Source organism: Lontra canadensis, unplaced genomic scaffold (genome assembly GCF_010015895.1).
Source record: "Lontra canadensis isolate GAN:19392208 unplaced genomic scaffold, GSC_riverotter_1.0 scaffold106, whole genome shotgun sequence".
In the NCBI taxonomy this organism is placed as follows: domain Eukaryota; kingdom Metazoa; phylum Chordata; class Mammalia; order Carnivora; family Mustelidae; genus Lontra; species Lontra canadensis.
The window spans coordinates 1,510,893-1,529,226 of record NW_022631100.1 but is presented as its reverse complement, the minus strand read 5'-3'; the positions used below and the strand labels follow the sequence as shown (position 1 = coordinate 1,529,226).

The 18,334-nt window shown below is 41.7% G+C and overlaps 1 protein-coding gene across 1 annotated transcript in view; it reads right to left on the bottom strand.

Annotated features, from left to right (window-relative positions):
• The window catches only part of DNAH14 (dynein axonemal heavy chain 14), a 307,787-nt gene that overhangs the window by 110,580 nt on the left and 178,873 nt on the right, over positions 1 to 18,334 (bottom strand). The window contains exons 43-49 of the mRNA XM_032838780.1: positions 9,853 to 9,969; positions 7,487 to 7,645; positions 6,114 to 6,246; positions 4,478 to 4,539; positions 3,359 to 3,543; positions 1,473 to 1,601; positions 225 to 362 (exon numbers count right to left, since the gene is read on the bottom strand). Of these exons, the coding sequence (XP_032694671.1) occupies positions 225 to 362; positions 1,473 to 1,601; positions 3,359 to 3,543; positions 4,478 to 4,539; positions 6,114 to 6,246; positions 7,487 to 7,645; positions 9,853 to 9,969 (923 nt within the window). The remainder of the gene's footprint in view (positions 1 to 224; positions 363 to 1,472; positions 1,602 to 3,358; positions 3,544 to 4,477; positions 4,540 to 6,113; positions 6,247 to 7,486; positions 7,646 to 9,852; positions 9,970 to 18,334) is intronic.

Genomic DNA, 18,334 nt, shown 5'->3' with positions numbered 1-18,334 from the left:
TACACGTGCATTACACGTGTGCTGCATGTATTTCTAATGCACACTGACTGATGTTTTGCTTACTTTGAGACAGGTTACAACCACAGGCCGGAAAGGGAAAGGGGGAACAAAACCCATCGCCTTAAAGAATTGTCTTTCAGTATCAATGGCTTTAAGTTCTTGAGTCTTCTCGTATACCATGAAAATAAAATTCTGTCCGGCAGAAAACGAGCTGGATGCATTACCTGGAAAATAGCCCGCAAGGCGTGCTGTGGAGGGTGAGGCAGCACCAGGATGGAAAAGTGCTTGAGCAGACGTGGGCTGGCATGCCTCCTGACTGCTGCAGGGGCACAGGCTGCCACCAGAGAAAGATCTTGAATGTTCTGCGGGAAGCATGAAAAGGACAGATACATGCATCCATAGGAAATGAATTATCATCCACTTCCCAGCCCCCAGTGAACAGAAGATTTCAATGTTTAGACAAAAAGACGATTTCCTGCAAAAACAAAAACTCTGACAGTAATAGAATCAATCTTCTTGGAAGTAAATGAAATCCTCGAAAGCAATTTCGAGGGCTGTTCCTTCTAGAAGGCTTTCTAAATGCCATCAAGCCATAGCTTGTCTTTGAAGAAGCAATTACTGGACCCTGAGCAACATGGCTGAGGCAGGCAGAGGACTCTGGTGCTGAGGGAGGGCTCGGGAGCATGGAGTGAGTCTCCAGGGACGCCAAGGTTGTGCAGGTCACCTCCCAGGGACCTTCCTGCTCGGGCTGCATCTGGATTCTTCTCCTGGCTGTGTGCTGACCGTGGTTCCGACACTCGGGTGTCCCAGCTGACACCACGCACCAGTAAGGGTACTGTCCAGGATCGCTGGCCCAGGTCTGTCTGAGTCGTGAACCTGTTTGTAATGCAACCATTTAATTCCACAGACAAAGTCTGTTCTGGAGTGCAGGGCTCGTGACGTCCAGGGAAGGAACCGGGTGAGGAGACAAGTGCATTTGCTTTTTCAAAAACTGCAGCCATTCTGATTCGGTTCAATGTAAGGAAAACAAAGACACAGGAATCCTGCCCTGGGAATCTGCTGGACTTTGCAATGGTACTGAACATCCCTGATCTGTGATCTTGCAAATAAAGATGCAGAGCGGTCTTACCCAGACAGTAAGGATGTGCCGGGAAACATTTTCGCTAGCTTTTTTCATCTATATTCACAGCTGCTGCCCTGAAAAATCTGATGAACTATTGATGTGATTAATAGTAAGCATTTATTTGACTCAGAAATTAAACCTACAGGGCCATACTCATAATTTTCACTAACAGTAAATCCTACGGAGCGGAGCAGAATGACAAAGACGCCACTGGCGCGGTTCAAGTAGGGTTTCCAATGTGTTCTGCATGTTCATCTGACTAGAGTTCCTGAACCTCTCAATTCACTCAACACTGTTCTGAATATTTAATTCATTGTGAATGGGGACACAATCTTTGAATAAGCTGTACCTTCCAAGTGTTCTTCTTCGTGTCGTACAGGCCTCCCATATCTAGTAACTGCCGGATTAATTCCAGGGGTGGCTGAGCTCCGTAGGTGTCTGATTCTGGCACGTTCAGATCATCAATGAACAGTACAATCTGGAGCAGGACAAAAGATTTTAAAACATATCACTTAGTATTGTCTTATCTTCTATTACAAATTAGGAATATTAATTACACTAAGGTGTAAGAACAAAGTTATATGAAATGACATGTCTGTTTTTCTGTTAAAAAGCAAAAGACTAAATTCCATTTTGAAGAGATGAGTTTAGAAAATGGTAAGTTTTCAAAATAGCAGACAGCACTCAATTTCTCTTGGTATCCTTCCCTGGGGCTGCAGATCTGCTTCTCTTCCTCTTATGGTCGTGTTAAAAACAAGACACTACTGGGTATTTACCCCAAAGATACAGACATAGTGAAAAGAAGGGCCATCTGTACCCCAATGTTTATAGCAGCAATGGCCACGGTCGCCAAACTGTAGAAAGAACCAAGATGCCCTTCAACGGACGAATGGATAAGGAAGATGTGGTCCATATACACTATGGAGTATTATGCCTCCATCAGAAAGGATGAATACCCAACTTTTGTAGCAGCATGGACGGGACTGGAAGAGATTATGCTGAGTGAAATAAGTGAAGCAGAGAGAGTCAATTATCATATGGTTTCACTTATTTGTGGAGCATAACAAATAGCATGGAGGACATGGGGAGTTAGGAGAAGGGAGTTGGGGGAAATTGGAAGGGAGGTGAACCATGAGAGACTATGGACTCTGAAAAACAATCTGAAGGGTTTGAAGAGGTGGGGGGGGGTGGGAGGTTGGGGGAACCAGGTGGTGGGTATTAGAGAGGGCACAGATTGCATGGAGCACTGGGTGTGGTACAAAAACAATGAATACTGTTGTGCTGAAAATAAATAAATAAAAATGATAAAAACAAAACAAACAAACAAACAAAAAAACAAGACAATAGGGGCGCCTGGGTGGCTCAGTGGGTGAAAGCCTCTGCCTTCAGCTCAGGTCATGATCCCAGGGTCCTGGGATCCAGTCCCACATCGGGCTCTCTGCTCAGCAGGGAGCCTGCTTCCCCCTCTCTCTCTGCCTGCCTCTCTGCCTACTTGTGCTCTCTGTCAAATAAATAAATACAATCCTAAAAAAAAATGAAAACAAACAAAGAAAATAAGACAATAGGCCCAAAATGGAGTCCCTCATGGTAAGCCCCATGGCACCCCACCCAGACTTAATGACAGTTTCGGCTCATGGAATCCCAAGCCGGTGACTCAGCATTAGGCAGGTCGTTGGCCTGATGGACCCCTGCCACCCACTTAGGGAAAGTGACATCACCACAACCAACACGCTTCTTGCCAGTATAAACCCCACCCTGTTGCCCACCCTTCTGCCTGTTGATCTGTCATTTTGTACAGCTCCTGGAACGCCCTTCTTTTTGTGAGGCGGATGCCTCGAAGATTCATGAATAAGTGAGCAAAGCCAATAGATCCTTACAGTTAACTCAGCTGCATTTTGGTTTTTAACAGTCTCAAGTCATGCTCACAGGAGAAAAACGTGGTCAAATACACTGTTACAAACCCACAGGCATCTAACACGTTTTCTGTCTTATCTGGTCATGTTTAATTTAGACTCCAGGAACTTCTTTTGGCTTTTGTAATTCCAAATCAGTAAAATTGATCAATATTATGCCGATCTGAAAACCGGAGCTTCCGTTTATAAAGTGCATTTTCTGGCTTGTGCAGGAGTGTATGTGACACTTTGCTTTCTCTGTTTACGGTTATTAACGAAAGCAAGTCACACGCGGCTTCAGCAGCACTTGCAGATTAGCCCGTGGGACGGGAGGTGTTTTTACCCTGCTGTTCTTCGGTGCTCCAAGAGTGTCTTTGGTTCTTCTGACTAATTTCTTCAGGATCATCTCCTTGGCTTTGGCAGCTGTGATACCGATGCTAAAATTTATCGTTGATACTATAATTCCCTTCTTATCATTTTTCAAGGAACTTTCATCAGTTTTGACTGCTGGCTTTTTAATATGCTTATCTGTTATGCCAAATATGGAAAAGAAACACAGATTTAGAGTACTTTAAGCATATGTGTGATTTTTTTTTTATGGTGTTAGGAAATGTGAACATTACATAATTTTACTCTAGTGTTGTCATTTTCAGGAAATCACTGAGGACAATTCAGTGAGTGAAGGAATACCAACTGGGGAATGTTTCCCAGGACTTCCTTCCTTTGGTGTGGTCTGCAGGGACTCCACAACCACACAGCCAAATACAACAGCAGGGAAGCTGGGGGAACGCTCCGTAGTTTATGCACAACTGACACAAGTACGCTTTTAGGACTTCCAAGTGTCCGGATGTGCAAGGTGGTGTGTATGTACTGAAAGTGCACACAGAGGTCTGAAGGCAGCAGGCACCGGTGTCCACTCAGGACACATTCCCTGAGAGCACCCTCCACGAGGGCCACTGTGGATGGTGCGACAGCAAACCCAAAAGTAGATCCAGAACCAAAAACTCCTCTGGCAAGAACCCTGGGGCCAGGCTTCCTTCCTGATGTGCAGCTGTCTGGGGTCTGTCCCTGCTTTTCCTCTGCAGAAGTGGGGTGGCTGCTCCCAGACCCCCGGCCCGAGTTCTCCAGGAGGACCTGAGAATGCATATAGTAACTTCTCCACTGCGTTACTCAGACAAGGGTGAAGGAAGGAGAGAGGAGAGGCCGACCCTGCCTCCAGAGACTTCCAGACTGAGTCCACCGTTCCCCCGAGAAGCCGGAGTCCCCACTTGCTGGGAAGCTCTGCCATCACCACCCCTCACTGCTGGGTACAGCAGGGCAGTCTGAGGGTGAGTGGGGATCTTTTAGGACTCTCGGTTTTAAACAGGTAGTGGAAATCTGTTCATTCTGAGATTCTGGACAAGCACGTGGTGACCTGCACATGGCTGAGAGAGGAAGGAGAGTCACATGACATAATACGTACCTTGACTTTCAGCTCCTGTCTTGGGAGTTTCAGAAAGCAAGAGGCTGATATTCTGCTTCAGGCTATTGGAATACAAGGTTTTTGAGATTCAAGATTAGCTCGCTTCCCACAGTAGCCATGCAAACAAAATATAATCAAAGTACCGGTGTGTCTTGAGTTTTATCTCGCTCTCCTACAAGGAAACAAATACTCCTCTTTCCCATTTACACCTTTACAGAGAAGATTGTGCCACTGCCATCACCATTAAGTTCAACAACACAGGCTTACTCTCAAAAACAAACTAGACAAATTCCTAAGGTGCCAGGCTACTGGTATGCCCGATGGGTAGTAAGCCATTTACTCACTAGTCCCTTTGTAAACGGCACTTTCCCTTGTGCATGGCTCAACAGAAACCCCTTTCACGTTTACTTTGGTCTTGCCTTTAGATGTTGCTCTGTATTGTGATTTCTTTATTAAAATCCTGTTCAGTTTAAACAGTGACCCTATAGTAAGAGTTCTTTTTTTAGTGTCTGTTACTAATAATTATAATAATTCAGATAAGGAATGACGCCCATGACATTAAATGTTTCAAAACTCATTTCTTGGACTTTTTACAGCCTTATTTAAGCGTAGTAGGATCTATTCCAAAATCATTCATGCAACATGCAGGTAGCCGGGCTCCGGCTACCAAGTGCTGTTGGAAAGACGTGAGGAAGTTCAAGCTGTCTTGGGAAGACAGCACAGCCTTGACGAGCGCAGGTGGGAGATGGCCTGCAGCGTGGGAGGAATCCAACCGTGTCATTCTGTTCAAACAACAGTGTGCTTCTCTCACATTTTAATTAGAATTAACTTTAAAAAATTGCACTTTTTATTTGCACAATTTAGAACTCTTTTTCATCCCTCTCTTCAGGAAGAGACACGGAGAACGACGGTTCTTTGTAAAGAACTTTTTTTTTTTTTTTTTCAAGTAGGCGCCATATCGTGTGGGTGGAGCCAAATGGGGCAGGAACCCGTGACCCTGAGATCAGACCTGAGCTGAGATCGAGAGTCCCATGTTTAAAGAATATTTCATATTTGATAAGATGAAAATTCTAGTGCAAGAAAACCAATTATATACAACAGTTTTTGGCAAGTTTTAGGTGTATTTTTCCAGGAAGGAAAATAGCTCATAGCTGTACTTTGTTATGTAAGAAAAAGGAGATTTTAATTTTAGTTATATTTAAAATAAAGGTAAAATCTCTCATTTAAAGGAATTAATCTAGGTGTTAATACTTTGGAAAAGTACAGATTTGGGGCGCCTGGGTGGCTCAGTGGGTTAAGCCGCTGCCTTCGGCTCAGGTCATGATCTCAGGGTCCTGGGATCGAGTCCCGCATCGGGCTCTCTGCTCAGCAGGGGGCCTGCTTCCTTCTCTCTCTCTCTCTCTCTCTGCCTGCCTCTCTGTCTACTTGTGATCTCTCTCTGTCAAATAAATAAATAAAATCTTTAAAAAAAAAAAGTACAGATTTTCTTCTTCACTTCTCTTTGGAAGAGTTCTGCATTTCTACATAGCAGGTTTGCTTCTTAAAACAAATTAAAAAACAAATTTAAAACACATTTATAGATTAAAGCAAACTTTTTTTTACCAGACAAATCAAATTCGGTGTTTCAATATACAACCTTGATTTTTTAATTTCACTGTATAGTAGGACTTCTCCTAAGATGGAGCTGTATTTCACATCCAGTGCTCCAGGACCCTCCAACCTCTCAAGCATTTCATTAATGGCACTGGTTTTCCCAACAGCAGGGTCTCCTAAGGGAAAAAAAAAAAAAAAAGACTTTTTTTTCTTAGGTGGAAGGAAATGAATAGATGCTAACATATTAAGATGAACCAGTAACATTTTATATGAAAATTGCATGAAAAAGATTCTTTTCTCCTTTTAAAAACCATGGTTAAGCCTGGGTAAACCAGGACGTAAATACGAAATCCTCTCAAATTACTTACAGCTCTGATAAAAGGACACAGTCAGAGTTACCCATTGTTTTTAATCGAAGGCTCATTTATGGCTCTGGCAAATATTCCAGCTTACAGCACAGAGGAGCTGCTGCATGAAATTAATTTCCCTGAACGTTTCTGTCGACACAATCTAGGGAGAGATGTGATGACAAACTACTCCAGCAGAACATGGTCAGGACTGCACAGTCCACCCGATATTAAGAGTAAGAATTTTTTTTTCAAAAGATTTTATTTATTTATTTGACAGAGATCACAAGTAGGCAGAGAGGCAGGTGAGGGGGGTGGGAGGGAAGCAGGCTCCCTGCCCAGAGGGCTCGATGTGGGGCTCAATCCCAGGATTCTGAGATCATGACCGGAGCCAAAGATAGAGGCTTAACCCAATGAGCCACCGAGGTGCCCCAAGAGTAAGAATGGTCTTAGGCCAAACTGGAGGCAATGTATAGATTATGTGAGAGTTCCAGCCTCATTATTTTCCATGTGGAACTCTGGGAGCAATACTAGGGCCACTGGTGATGGGCAACAAAAGGTAAGGAAGGGGTAAAATAAAGATTATGGGAGACGTGGGGGCTGTATGCATTAGTCACGTGGTAACCTTAAAAGATGGAAACATTTAAACATCAGGTTGAGGAATTGTGTATTTTTTTTTTTAATCAGGCAGGTTCTTTTAATTTTTTCCTTGTATGTAATTACATTTAATTAGACCAATCTGTGCTCCTTCCGTCAGGGACACTCTAAGGCTGTCAGCCCAAGGCTGCAGGGGCCATGTGTGCACTGATCCTATAGTTCTACTTCTGGAATTTGTCTTGGAAGGAACCAAAGGGTGAAGATTTATAACATCCTCACCTGGCAAATGTGGGCAAATGGGCATTCATACACTGTTAGTAGGAATACATACTGACATAGTGTCTAGAGCCTTTCAGAGCATATCCGCGCCCCCCCCCCCGCACCCCGGTTATAAAGTAAAATGTTTAGACTATGTAATTACTAAGCCTGTTCCTAACTCTATAAATTCTCCTTCTTTAAATCTTCCTAATACCTGTGAGAAGTACGGGGCAGAAATTCTTTAAGAGAAAGCTTATGAGGAAAGAGAGGGACACTGTGTCTCGGGTGGCGACAGGAGTGATGTTCTCTCCGTATTCTGTGATGTTCAACAGGTTCTCACTCAATCCTTCAGGGTCCACGAGCGTGGACGTTCCTAAGGTAAAGTTAAAAAGTGTCAAATGACCTATAGATAAACATGAATCTTTTGGGTACTGGACACTTTCTGGAAAAGTCTGGACATTGTAAAACCATGTCAGCAGCTGCAGAGAAGCCAGAATGGACCATCAGTCCCCCAGTCATCTCTGCTGATCTCAGCAGCTGTTCCTTCCACCGGCACTCAGCTGGTGAGCCAGCCCCCACTCCGCCCACACTCCCACCGCCCATGGGCCCCTTCTCCTCCCCATTCCCTCCAGTGACAGGAAGAAAGCAGGTCTCCTGCCCAGCCTCTGGCAGTCCTTCAGAAGAACTTCCCTTCCTGGGTAAGCTTTCTCCTCCAATCATCTGTCTTGTTGCTGTTGAAACTTTCCGATGTACAAATATTTACGTCCTAGTAGCTCCCATCTTTTTATTGGTTGAACCAGGGGAAACTGATATCTATTTAGTAAAATTCAGTTGAATATGGGCAATTTCATATGAAATAACACACAGGCACACACCCCCAAACCTAAACCAAATCTCTCTTGAACCCACAGCTTCCTACAAATTCTACTCTCATTCTTTCCACTATTATGCAGCTAAACTTCTCAGAAGGCCTTCACATGACAGAGACCTCACTTGCTCATCTTGTAGTCGATTTTCTAATGCTAGCAACCGACCGGCTGACACACTCGCGTGGGGCACAATTCTGAAGGCCATAAAGGCAGGCGGTCGGCAGTCTCTTTCCCATTCCCGTATCCTAGGAACGAGTTCCCATACTGTGTATGCTGGTCAGCAACTTTTAAAAACCGAGTATTTAAAGGTATCATGGACTTCTTGCCAGTGCCCCAGCAATGGATATTTATGTTCTTTCCAGGCTTTCGCTGAGTTTAGAGAATATCTCCATGTCATTCTGCACACAGCCTCTCACATGCACAGTTGCTGGGTCGGTATAAACTGGAGTATGGTGTAGAATTCTGATGTATACTGACAAGTTGGCTTCCCGTGTTTTCATTCCAAAGCCCTGCGCATCACTAATGGTATTTCTGAGAATCTTCCTCGATTGTCATGAAAAAAAATGTGCGGTTTTGTTATGTTTTTGTTTCTGGTGCCAGAGACTGGTCTGGTACCAGGTCCTCTGATTTATTTGGCACAGGCTCAGTTGAAGGTGATGTTGTGATGTTCTGATGTTTCGATTCCTGTTATGGGTTGGCTTTGAAAGCTCAGGAGGGTTTTAGTATCTTTTAAGCTTGTGGCCTACAATTAGGATAAAGTGGGACCAGAGGAAGTTGTATCTCAGATTTGGAGGAAATACCTCTGGTTTCCCATAGAAATGGTAAACTAAGATATTGAGTTATGTGCATTGATACTCAGTTGTTTTTTTGTATGTAGTAATAAAGCTCAGGGTTAAAATAACCAATATAGCACTAACATATGATACACAACTCAGAGGTTTTAAATAAATATAATCACCCACTAATCCTTACTGCGACAAATATACAACAGAATGCTGGTATACATCATTTTAAAATCAGAACTTTCTGGATGCTTCAAAATTATGATATCTCTGGTTGTTTTCTGCCAGAAAGTTTTATAACAAAACTTTGAAATTCATTGATGGGAGAAAACTGACTTCAGAGAAATTCAACTCAATTTGCATTTATTGAATTTCTGGTATTTACAAGAACTCTGAAGCCTGATCATTAAGTTCCTGCCTCAAACTTCAACCAAGCTCTCATGGTACAACAACTTTCCATATCTTTGTTTTCTGTAAGTCTGCAGAAGATTGAGAATAAGAACAATGAAGCATATCTGGACATTTGTGAAGCTATGATTCCTTTTTTCTGATTAGCTCTTTCTTTTATAATCAAGTATAGTTCTTACATATATGCTTTTCCTATTTTAAAAGAGGTCCCAATCCTCTCCCTCTTCTGCTTTCAGTAACCACAGCTAATTAAAATATCAAATCTTTCCACTAGTAAGACTTTCAGTGAGCTATAGTTTTACAATGCATAACTGACTCAATCAAATAGATTTCGGTTTCTCAGAAAGCAATACTCAGTGGTTATTTTCTTAAAGGCATGTTTTGGAAACACAGGTCTAGAGTGGATCTGCACTAACTTGGAACAGGTCAGTCCTCAAAGTTGCTCATATAACTACTTCTATATATAAAGCAGTCCCAACATTTTAGGAAAGTCAGAGTATGATTCTAGTAATTCTCCTTACCTTTTTGAATTAGTGTCTGAACAGTAGGAAGTAATTCTGACCACGGTATGAATTCGCACTGCTGCAAATCCACAAAATAGCCAAAGATAGAACATTTACCAGATGGTAGGTTGACGCCTACATTTGAAAATGACACATAAATAAGTCCAAGTAAGAAAGGTTCATTTATGGAATGTTTCATTAATGACATGACCTCTATGTAAAAAATCTGATTGTTGAATCGGAAATAATAACTATTCACCAAGGGTATATCCAAATTTATAAAAGAGGCCTATCTTTGTTTTTCCTGCTGATCTTTACTTAAATGAAAATGTCTTTTTATATCCAGAAAATAAGGTGAATCCTAATCTGATATCCTTTGAAATCTTACCCAGTTCTAATTATTACCAAGTGTTGGATATTACTAAATGAAAGTGCTATACTGGTTTTAGTCAAACCACTGTATTAGATAACTTTGCTACTTATTTGCAAAGCACATTAGTTTTTCCATTATAAAAGTAATAAATTTTGGGGGTACCTGGGTGGCTCAGTGGGTTAAAGCTTCTGCCTTCGGCTCCGGTCATGATCTCAGGGTCCTGGGATCGAGCCCCGCATCGGGCTCTCTGCTTAGCAGGGAGCCTGCTTCCCCTCACTCCCCCTCCCCCAGCCTGCCTCTCTCCCTCTCTGTCAAATAAATAAATAAAAATCTTAAAAAAAAGTAATACATTTTCTTAATAGATTCCAGAAAATACAGAATAAAAGCGAAAGAATTTTCATGCTTTCACCATATGAAGATAACAATGTGAATATTTGATACAGTTCCTTGAATTATTTGTAAAATTTTTATATACCAGAAAATTCATTTTTGGGGAGCATACAGTTCTAGGAGGTTTTTTTTTGTTGTTGTTGTTGTTGTTTTTACCATCTGAACGTATTTTGTAATCACTATAATGGATGAGATAACAAAACAATCCTAAAACCCTTAAAAAACTCCCTAGTGCTACCCCTTTTGTCTTCTGTTCTAACCCCTGGTAATCACCAATCTAGTTTTTTTGTTTTGTTTTGCTACTGAGTTGTAGTATTATTATTTAATATTTTGGATATTAACCCCTTCTCACATATATGGTTTGCAAATGTTTCTCCTGCTCCATAGGCTGCCTTTTCATTTGGTTGATGGTTTCCTTGGCAGTGCAGAAGCTTTTCAACGTTGTGCAATCCCACTTGCTTATTTTTGCTTGTGTTGCCTTTACTTTTGGTGTCAATTCCAAAAAAAATCATTGCCGAGACCAATGCCAAGGAACTTTCCCCTATGTTTTCTTCTAGGAATTTTATAGTTTCAGGTCTTATGTTTATACCTTTAATCCATCCTGAGTTAATTTTTGTCCATGGTATGAGATAGGGGTCCAACTTCATTATTCCGTTTGCATGAGAATATGCAGTTTTCCCAGTTCTTTTTATTGAAGAGACCATCTTCCTGGTGTCTCCGTCAAAAATTGGTTGGCTAGGGGTGCCTCATTGGCTCAGTCGGTTGGGAGTCCACCTCCTGGTTTCGGCTCAGGTTGTGATCTCACAGTTGTGAGATCGAGCCCCACACTGGGCTCTGTGCTCAGTAAGGAGTCTGCTTCAGCTTCTTTCTCCGTCTCCCCTAGCCCCTCCCTACTGGCACGTGTGCTCTCTGAAGTGAATAAAATCTTTTTAAGAAAATTGGTTGGGTACATGGGCTTGGGTTTACTTCTAGATTCTGTTGTGTTCTATCGGTCTCTGTGTCAGTTTTCAATGCCAGTGCCATACTGTTTTGATTTTTATTGCTATGGAATACAGTTTGAGATAAAGAAGTGTGTGGCCTCCAGCTTTGTTCTTCTTCCACAGGATGGTTTTGGCTCTTCAGTCTTTTCTGGTTCCAGATGAATTTGAGGGTTGTTTTATCTATTTCTGTGAAAAAAGCCACTGCAGTTTTGATAGGGATCGCACTGAATTTATAGATGTCTTTGGAGTACGGACATTTTAACAACTTTAACTCTTCCAACTTATAAGCACAGACTATTTATTTGTGTCTTCTTTGATTCATCAATGTCTTGTAATTTTCAGTGTACTGATCTTTCACCTCCTTGGTTCATTTATTCCTATTTTACTTCTTGAGGCACTTGTATATGTTAACGTGATGCATCATATTTATTGGTTTGCATAAACTGAACCATTTTTGCATCCCAAATCCTGCATGATCATAGCTTGTAATTCTTTTAATGTGATGTTTAGTTTGCTCATTTGGGGGGAAGATTTTTGTATCTGTATTCATTAGGGATATTGGCTTGTAGAGTTTTTGTTGTTGTTGTTTTGTGGTGTCCTTATCTGGTTTTGCTATTAGGGAAATGCTGCCTTGTAAAATGACTTCGGAAGTTTTCCTTTGTCTTCAGTTTTTTTTTTTTTTCTTGGAAGAGTTTAAGAAAGACTTCAGTGTTTGACAGAATTCACCAGTGAAGCCATCTGGTCCAGGACTTTTGTTTGACAGGAAGTTTTACTCACTCAATCCCATTACTTGTTTTGGTCTGTTCAGATTTTCTATGTCTTCGTGAAATAGAAGCAGGTTGTATGCTTCTAGAAATGTCCCCTTATTTCAGGCTATCTGATTTGTTGGTGTATAATTGAGCAAAGTAGTCTGTTACTATCTTTCCTATTTCTATGGTGTTTATTGCAATGTCTCTTTGATTTCTCATTTTATTTGAGACTTCTCTCTTTTTTCCTTAATCTAGGTAAAGATTTGTCAATTTTGTTTACCTTTTCAAAAAACCTGCTTCTAGTTTTGTTGATCTATTCCATTGTTTTTCTGGCCTCTTTTAATTATTTCTACTCTGATCTTTGTTATTTCTTTCCTTCCGCTAACTTTAGGCTTATTCTTCTATTCCTTTTTCTTTGAAATGTAAAGTTAGATTATTTGAGATCTTCCTTTTATTGCCATGTGGGCATTTATTGCTATAAAATTCCTTCTACAAATTTTAATTGAAACCCATAAATTGTGGTATGTTTTGTTTCCATTTTTGTTTTTTTAAAACAAATTAAAATTTTTTTTTTAAATTTTTTCATTGATTTTTCAGAAGTGTGCTATTTAATTTCTACATATTTTTAATTTTCTAGTTTTCATCAAGGTATTTTCTAGTTTCATTCCACAATGGTCAGAAAAGACATGCAGTATAATTTTCAATCTTAATAATTTGTTAAGACTTGTTTTGTGACCAAACATAATGATCTATGCTGGAGAATATTTCCATGTGTGCTTGAGAAGAATGTGCAGTCTGCTGCTGTCAGACTGAATTCTCTGTATATGTCTGGAAGGCCCGTTTTCTCTAAACTATAGCTCAGTTCCAATATTTCCTTATTGATTTTTCTCTCTGAACAATCTATCCACTGTTTAAAGTAGGATATTAAATCCCCCTACTATACTGTTCTCTATTTCTTCAGATCTGTTAGTATTTGCTTAATAAGTTTAGGTACTCTGATATTGGGTCCATATACATTTACAGTTGTTATATCTTCTTGATGAATTGACTCCTTTACCATCACATGATGACCTTGTCTGTTGTTACAGTTTTTGACTTAAAGCTTATGTTGTCCAATAGAAGTAGAGCTTAGCTACTACACCTGCTCTCTTTCAGTTTTCCATTTGCATGGAATACCATTTCCCATCCCTGCAATTTGAGCCTCTTTGTGTCCTTGAATCAGAAGTGAATCTCTTGTAGGCAACATATAGTTGGCTTGTTTTATCCATTTATATACTCTACATCTTTTGATTGTAGATTTTAATCTATTTACTTTTAAAGTAATTTTGAGGGGGCGCTTGTGTGGCTCAGAGGGTTAATCCTCTGCCTTCAGCTTGGGTCATGATCTCAGGGTCCTGGGATCAAGCTCCCAGGTTTCTCTGCTCGGCGGGGAGCCTGCTTCCCCCTCTCTCTCTGCCTGCCTCTCTGACTGCTTGTGATCTCTCTCTCTTTGTCAAATAAATAAATAAAATCTTCTAAAACAATAAAATAAAGTAATTTTGAGAAGCAAAGACTAATGACATTTGATTGTTTCTTGGCTGTTTTGTGGTTTCCTTATTCCCTCTTCCTGTCTTCCTTGTGAACTGATGATTTTCCCTAGTGGTATGCATTAATTTCCTTTTCTTTATCTTTTCTGTACTGTTGGTTTTTGGTTTGTGGTTACCATGACACTTGACATGACATACATGACATAAAACATCTTTTAAGCTGATAAGTCAATTTCAATCACATGCAAAAACACTTTCGCCCTCCCCTCACATTTTAGATTTTCCATGTCACAATTACTCTCTCTTGATATTGGGTATCCATTACACATCTAAGCAGCTATAGGAATTTTTAATGTTTTTGAGTATTAATTTTTATACTAAAGTGATTCAAATGCCACCGTATTACAGTAGTAGAGCATCTGAGTTTGACTATATACTTACCTTTACCAATGTGCTTTATAATTTCATTATTTTTTCCTGCTACTAATTAACATTTTCACTTAAGTTTGAAGAACTCCTTTTGCATTTCTTGTAGGGCCGGTCTAGGGTGATGAACTCCCTCAGCTTTTGTTTGGGAAAGTCTTTTTCTGTCCTTCAATTTTTAAAAAAAATATTTTATTTATTTATTTGATAGACAGAGATCACAAGTAGGCAGAGAAGCAGGCAGAGTCAGAGAGAGGGTGAAGCAGGCTTTCCACTGAGCAGGACCCTGGGATCATGACCTGAGCTGAAGGCAGAGGCTTTAACCCACTGAGCCACCCAGGTGCCCCCCACCTTTTTTAAAGATTCTATTTATTTCAGAAAGAGAGAGAGAGAAAGAGCAGGGAGGGCAGAGGCAGAAGGAGAAGCAGACTCCCCACTGAGCAGGGAGCCTAATCTGGGGCTTGACCCAGGACCCTGGGATCATGGTCTGAGCAGAAGGCAGACGCTTAGCTGACTGAGCCACTCAGGCGCCCCTCTCCTTCATTTTTTGAAGGACAACTTTGCAGGGTAAAGTATTCCTGGTTGGCAGTTTTTTCTTTCGGCACCTTGAAGAGATGATCCCACTGTCTCCTGGGCTATAAGCTTTGTGGTGAGGAATTTGCTGAGCTTCATGGTAGTCCTTTATGTGGGCATTTTTTTCTTCTACCTGTGTTCAAATTCTCTTTCTTTTAGATAGTTTATGTGTCTGAGAAGATTTTTGGTTGAAATTACTGGAGACATCTCTGAACTTCATTTAAAAAGTATCTAAATCCAGATGTCCATCAACAGACGAATGGATAAAGAAGATGTGGTATATATACACAATGGAATACTATGCAGCCATCAAAAGAAATGAAATCTTGCCATTTGCGACGACGTGGATGGAACTAGAGGGTATCATGCTTAGCGAAATAAGTCAATCGGAGAAAGACAACTATCATATGATCTCCCTGATATGAGGGAGAGGAGATGCAACATGGCGGGGTTAAGGGGGTAGGAGAAGAGTAAATGAAGCAAGATGGGATTGGGAGGGAGATAAACCATAAGTGACTCTTAATCTCACAAAACAAACTGAGGGTTGCTGGGGGGAGGGGTTTGGGAGGGGGGATGGGGTTATTATGGACATTGGGGAGGGTATGTGCTGTGGTGAGTGCTGTGAAGTGTGTAAACCTGGCGATTCACAGACCTGTACCCCTGGGGAAAAAATATATTATATGTTTATAAAAAATGAAAAAAATATATTAAAAAAAAGTATCTAAATCCTTCCCCAGATTTAGTAAGTTCTCTGCCATTATTTCTCTAAATAAGCTTTCTGTCCCTTTCTTGCTTGCTTCTCCTTTTGGGACTCCCTTAATGGGTAGATTTTAAAAAATGATATCCCATATTTCACAGGCTTTCTTCATTCTTTTTTCTTAGTTCTCCTGTGAGTGGATAATTGCAAATGACCTGGTTTCTGTCCTGGAGATTGTTTTCCTCTGCTTGGTCCAGTCTGGTGTTGATGTTCTATCCCAGTCACTGTATTCTCCAGCTGCACGACTTCTGTTTGCTTCTGTTCTGATTCCTGTCTCTGCTACTTTCTCATTCTGCTCAAGTATTGTTTTCCCGATTTCACCAAATTATCTTCCAGCGTTGTCTTTTAGCTTATGAGACTTCCTCAAAACAGCTATTTTGAATTTTTAATTGGGCAAACCACAAATCTCTGTTTCTTTGGGGTCAGTTACTGGAGAAATATTGTACTCCTTTGGTTGTCATGTTTCCTCAACGTTTCCTGTTCCCTGAAGTCCTTCATTATGGTCTCCACATTGGAGAAATGGTCTCCTCCAGGTTTTACTAACTGACTGTGGGAAAGAAGGAACGCCCTCTGACTTGTTAAGGATCTGAGGCTTTCTTGATCTTTTCTATGGGTATGCTTACCCCACACATCTTGTTCTCTCCTACTGGGTAATTTTTAGGCACGTATGCCTTCTCTCCATTCTGCCAAGCCAGGCTGGGTGCTCACAGCCTTCCTGTTTCTTTCCCTTGGGTGGTGCCGGATGCTGTATTTGTGTGGTTTCTCCCAACCCTGCAATCTGCCTAGTTTTCTACTACCCATCTGAAAAGGCTCACTTTTGCTGTCCTCTGGGATGCACATAGGGAACCTTCCCCTGGAAGAGGGTGTTTACGGGTCAAGCTAATGGAGTGTTGGGGGAGCCCATGGACCAGTTCAGGGGATCCTTGGGCAAGGTGTCCCCAGAAGCTCATGGGCGGACCTCCTGTTGGAGTCCTAAAGTAGTCTAGTAGGATTTGTGTCTCGTTCTGCGCCCTGGCTGCTGTTCTCGCAGCCCCCACTTCCCTATAGTCAGGTAGCTCACAGTTCGCTACTTTCTACGGGGCTAAAGAAAACCGGGCCTCCGTGGCAGTGTCCCACCCAGCCGAGAAGCCGCTCCCTCACGCACAAGCCATCCCTTTGCCCTCCTGGCAGGGCATTGTGCTGCCAAGGGGAGGGTGGTGCGTGTGAAGAGCTGAGAAACAGGTTTCCGTACACTCGCACACACACCTGTTCTATTTCTGCGTCTGTCTGCATGTCTATCGAGAACAGAAAGCATGAATTCAGACTGACAAAGCCTTTGTGTAAGTTTTCCGCTGCTGTTTTAACAAATTACCACCAACTTAGGGATCTCAAAACAACACAGATTTCTCCCTTACAGTTCTAGAGGTCACAGGTCCACCCTGTTTTCACTGGACTACAACCAAAGTGTCGGCAGGACTGCATTCCTTTGGAGGCTCTCACGGGAAATCCCTTTCTCTGCCCTTTCGAGCTTTGGGCGGCCACATGCGGTCCTTGGCTCGTGGCCTCTTCCTCCACCGTCAAAGCCAGCAACTACAGGACCGCATCACTTCAATCTGCATGCCCCCCCATGCCTCCTGTGCCTCTCCTGCCTCCTTCTCCACCATTAAGGACTCATGATCCAGGATAATCTCAAGGTTCTTAACCTAGCCACACCCTCAAACTCTGCTGTGCGATGAGTTAGCCCATCCACAGGACCCGAGAAGTGGGATGTGGGGCTCTCCGGGAAGCCGTTAGTCAGCCTTAGCATCATCCAGCAAGAGGACTCACTCTAACATTTGTCCTTTGCTTGCTTGCTTTGCTGTTTTATCTCTTGCAGCTAAGAACTAGTTTAGGAAACAGTGTCAGATCAGGCAATAGCCTGCTCCCCATCAAATTCTGCCCTAAGTTTAATGCCCATTGATGTTCTTGTCTGATCTAATATTTAGCTATGATGGATGCAGTGGATATGCCTTCTATAGAAGGGGACTATTATCCTCAACCATACAGATAAGTTTTGCAGATTTAATAACCAGTTAAAGGTAATTAGCAGAAACCAGGTAACAGCCCCTGATTAATAAGACTCGAATGACTAGAATCATCAGGTGCATATTTTAAGACAGCCATGCTTACTATGTTTAAATGAAAGTAAAGCTTGAAAATACAGAACAAGAACAAGAAACTATAAAAAAGTGACATAGCCTATTTGAAAAGGAACCAAACAGACCTTCCAGAAATGAAACATCAGAGCTCAGCAGCAATAACAAAACCAAGACCATACTTAATGGGGAAGCTTTTGTAACGGAACCATTAATAATGGCAAGTGCAAAACCACAGAAAGAAGGATGAAATGTGTACGACTAAGCTGAATAAGAAACACGCCAAGTCAATACGAAGAAAACTTGAAGACTTTTTTTCTAGGTTTCAGTTTACCTATTTTTTAAAAAAGATTTCATTTATTTATTTGAAAGAGACAGCATGGGAGAGGGGCAGAGGGAGAGGGAGAAGCAGACTCCCCGCTGAGCAGGGAGTCTGATGTGGGGCTTAATCCCAGGACCCTGGGATCATGAACTGAGCTGAAGGCAGACACTTAACTGACTGAGCCACCCAGCCACCCCTCAATTAACTAATTCTTTCTCTGATGGCGCCAAGAGTAGAGCTCATCTGGACTACTCACTCTTTCACTTGAATGATTACAGAAGTTCTATTTGGTC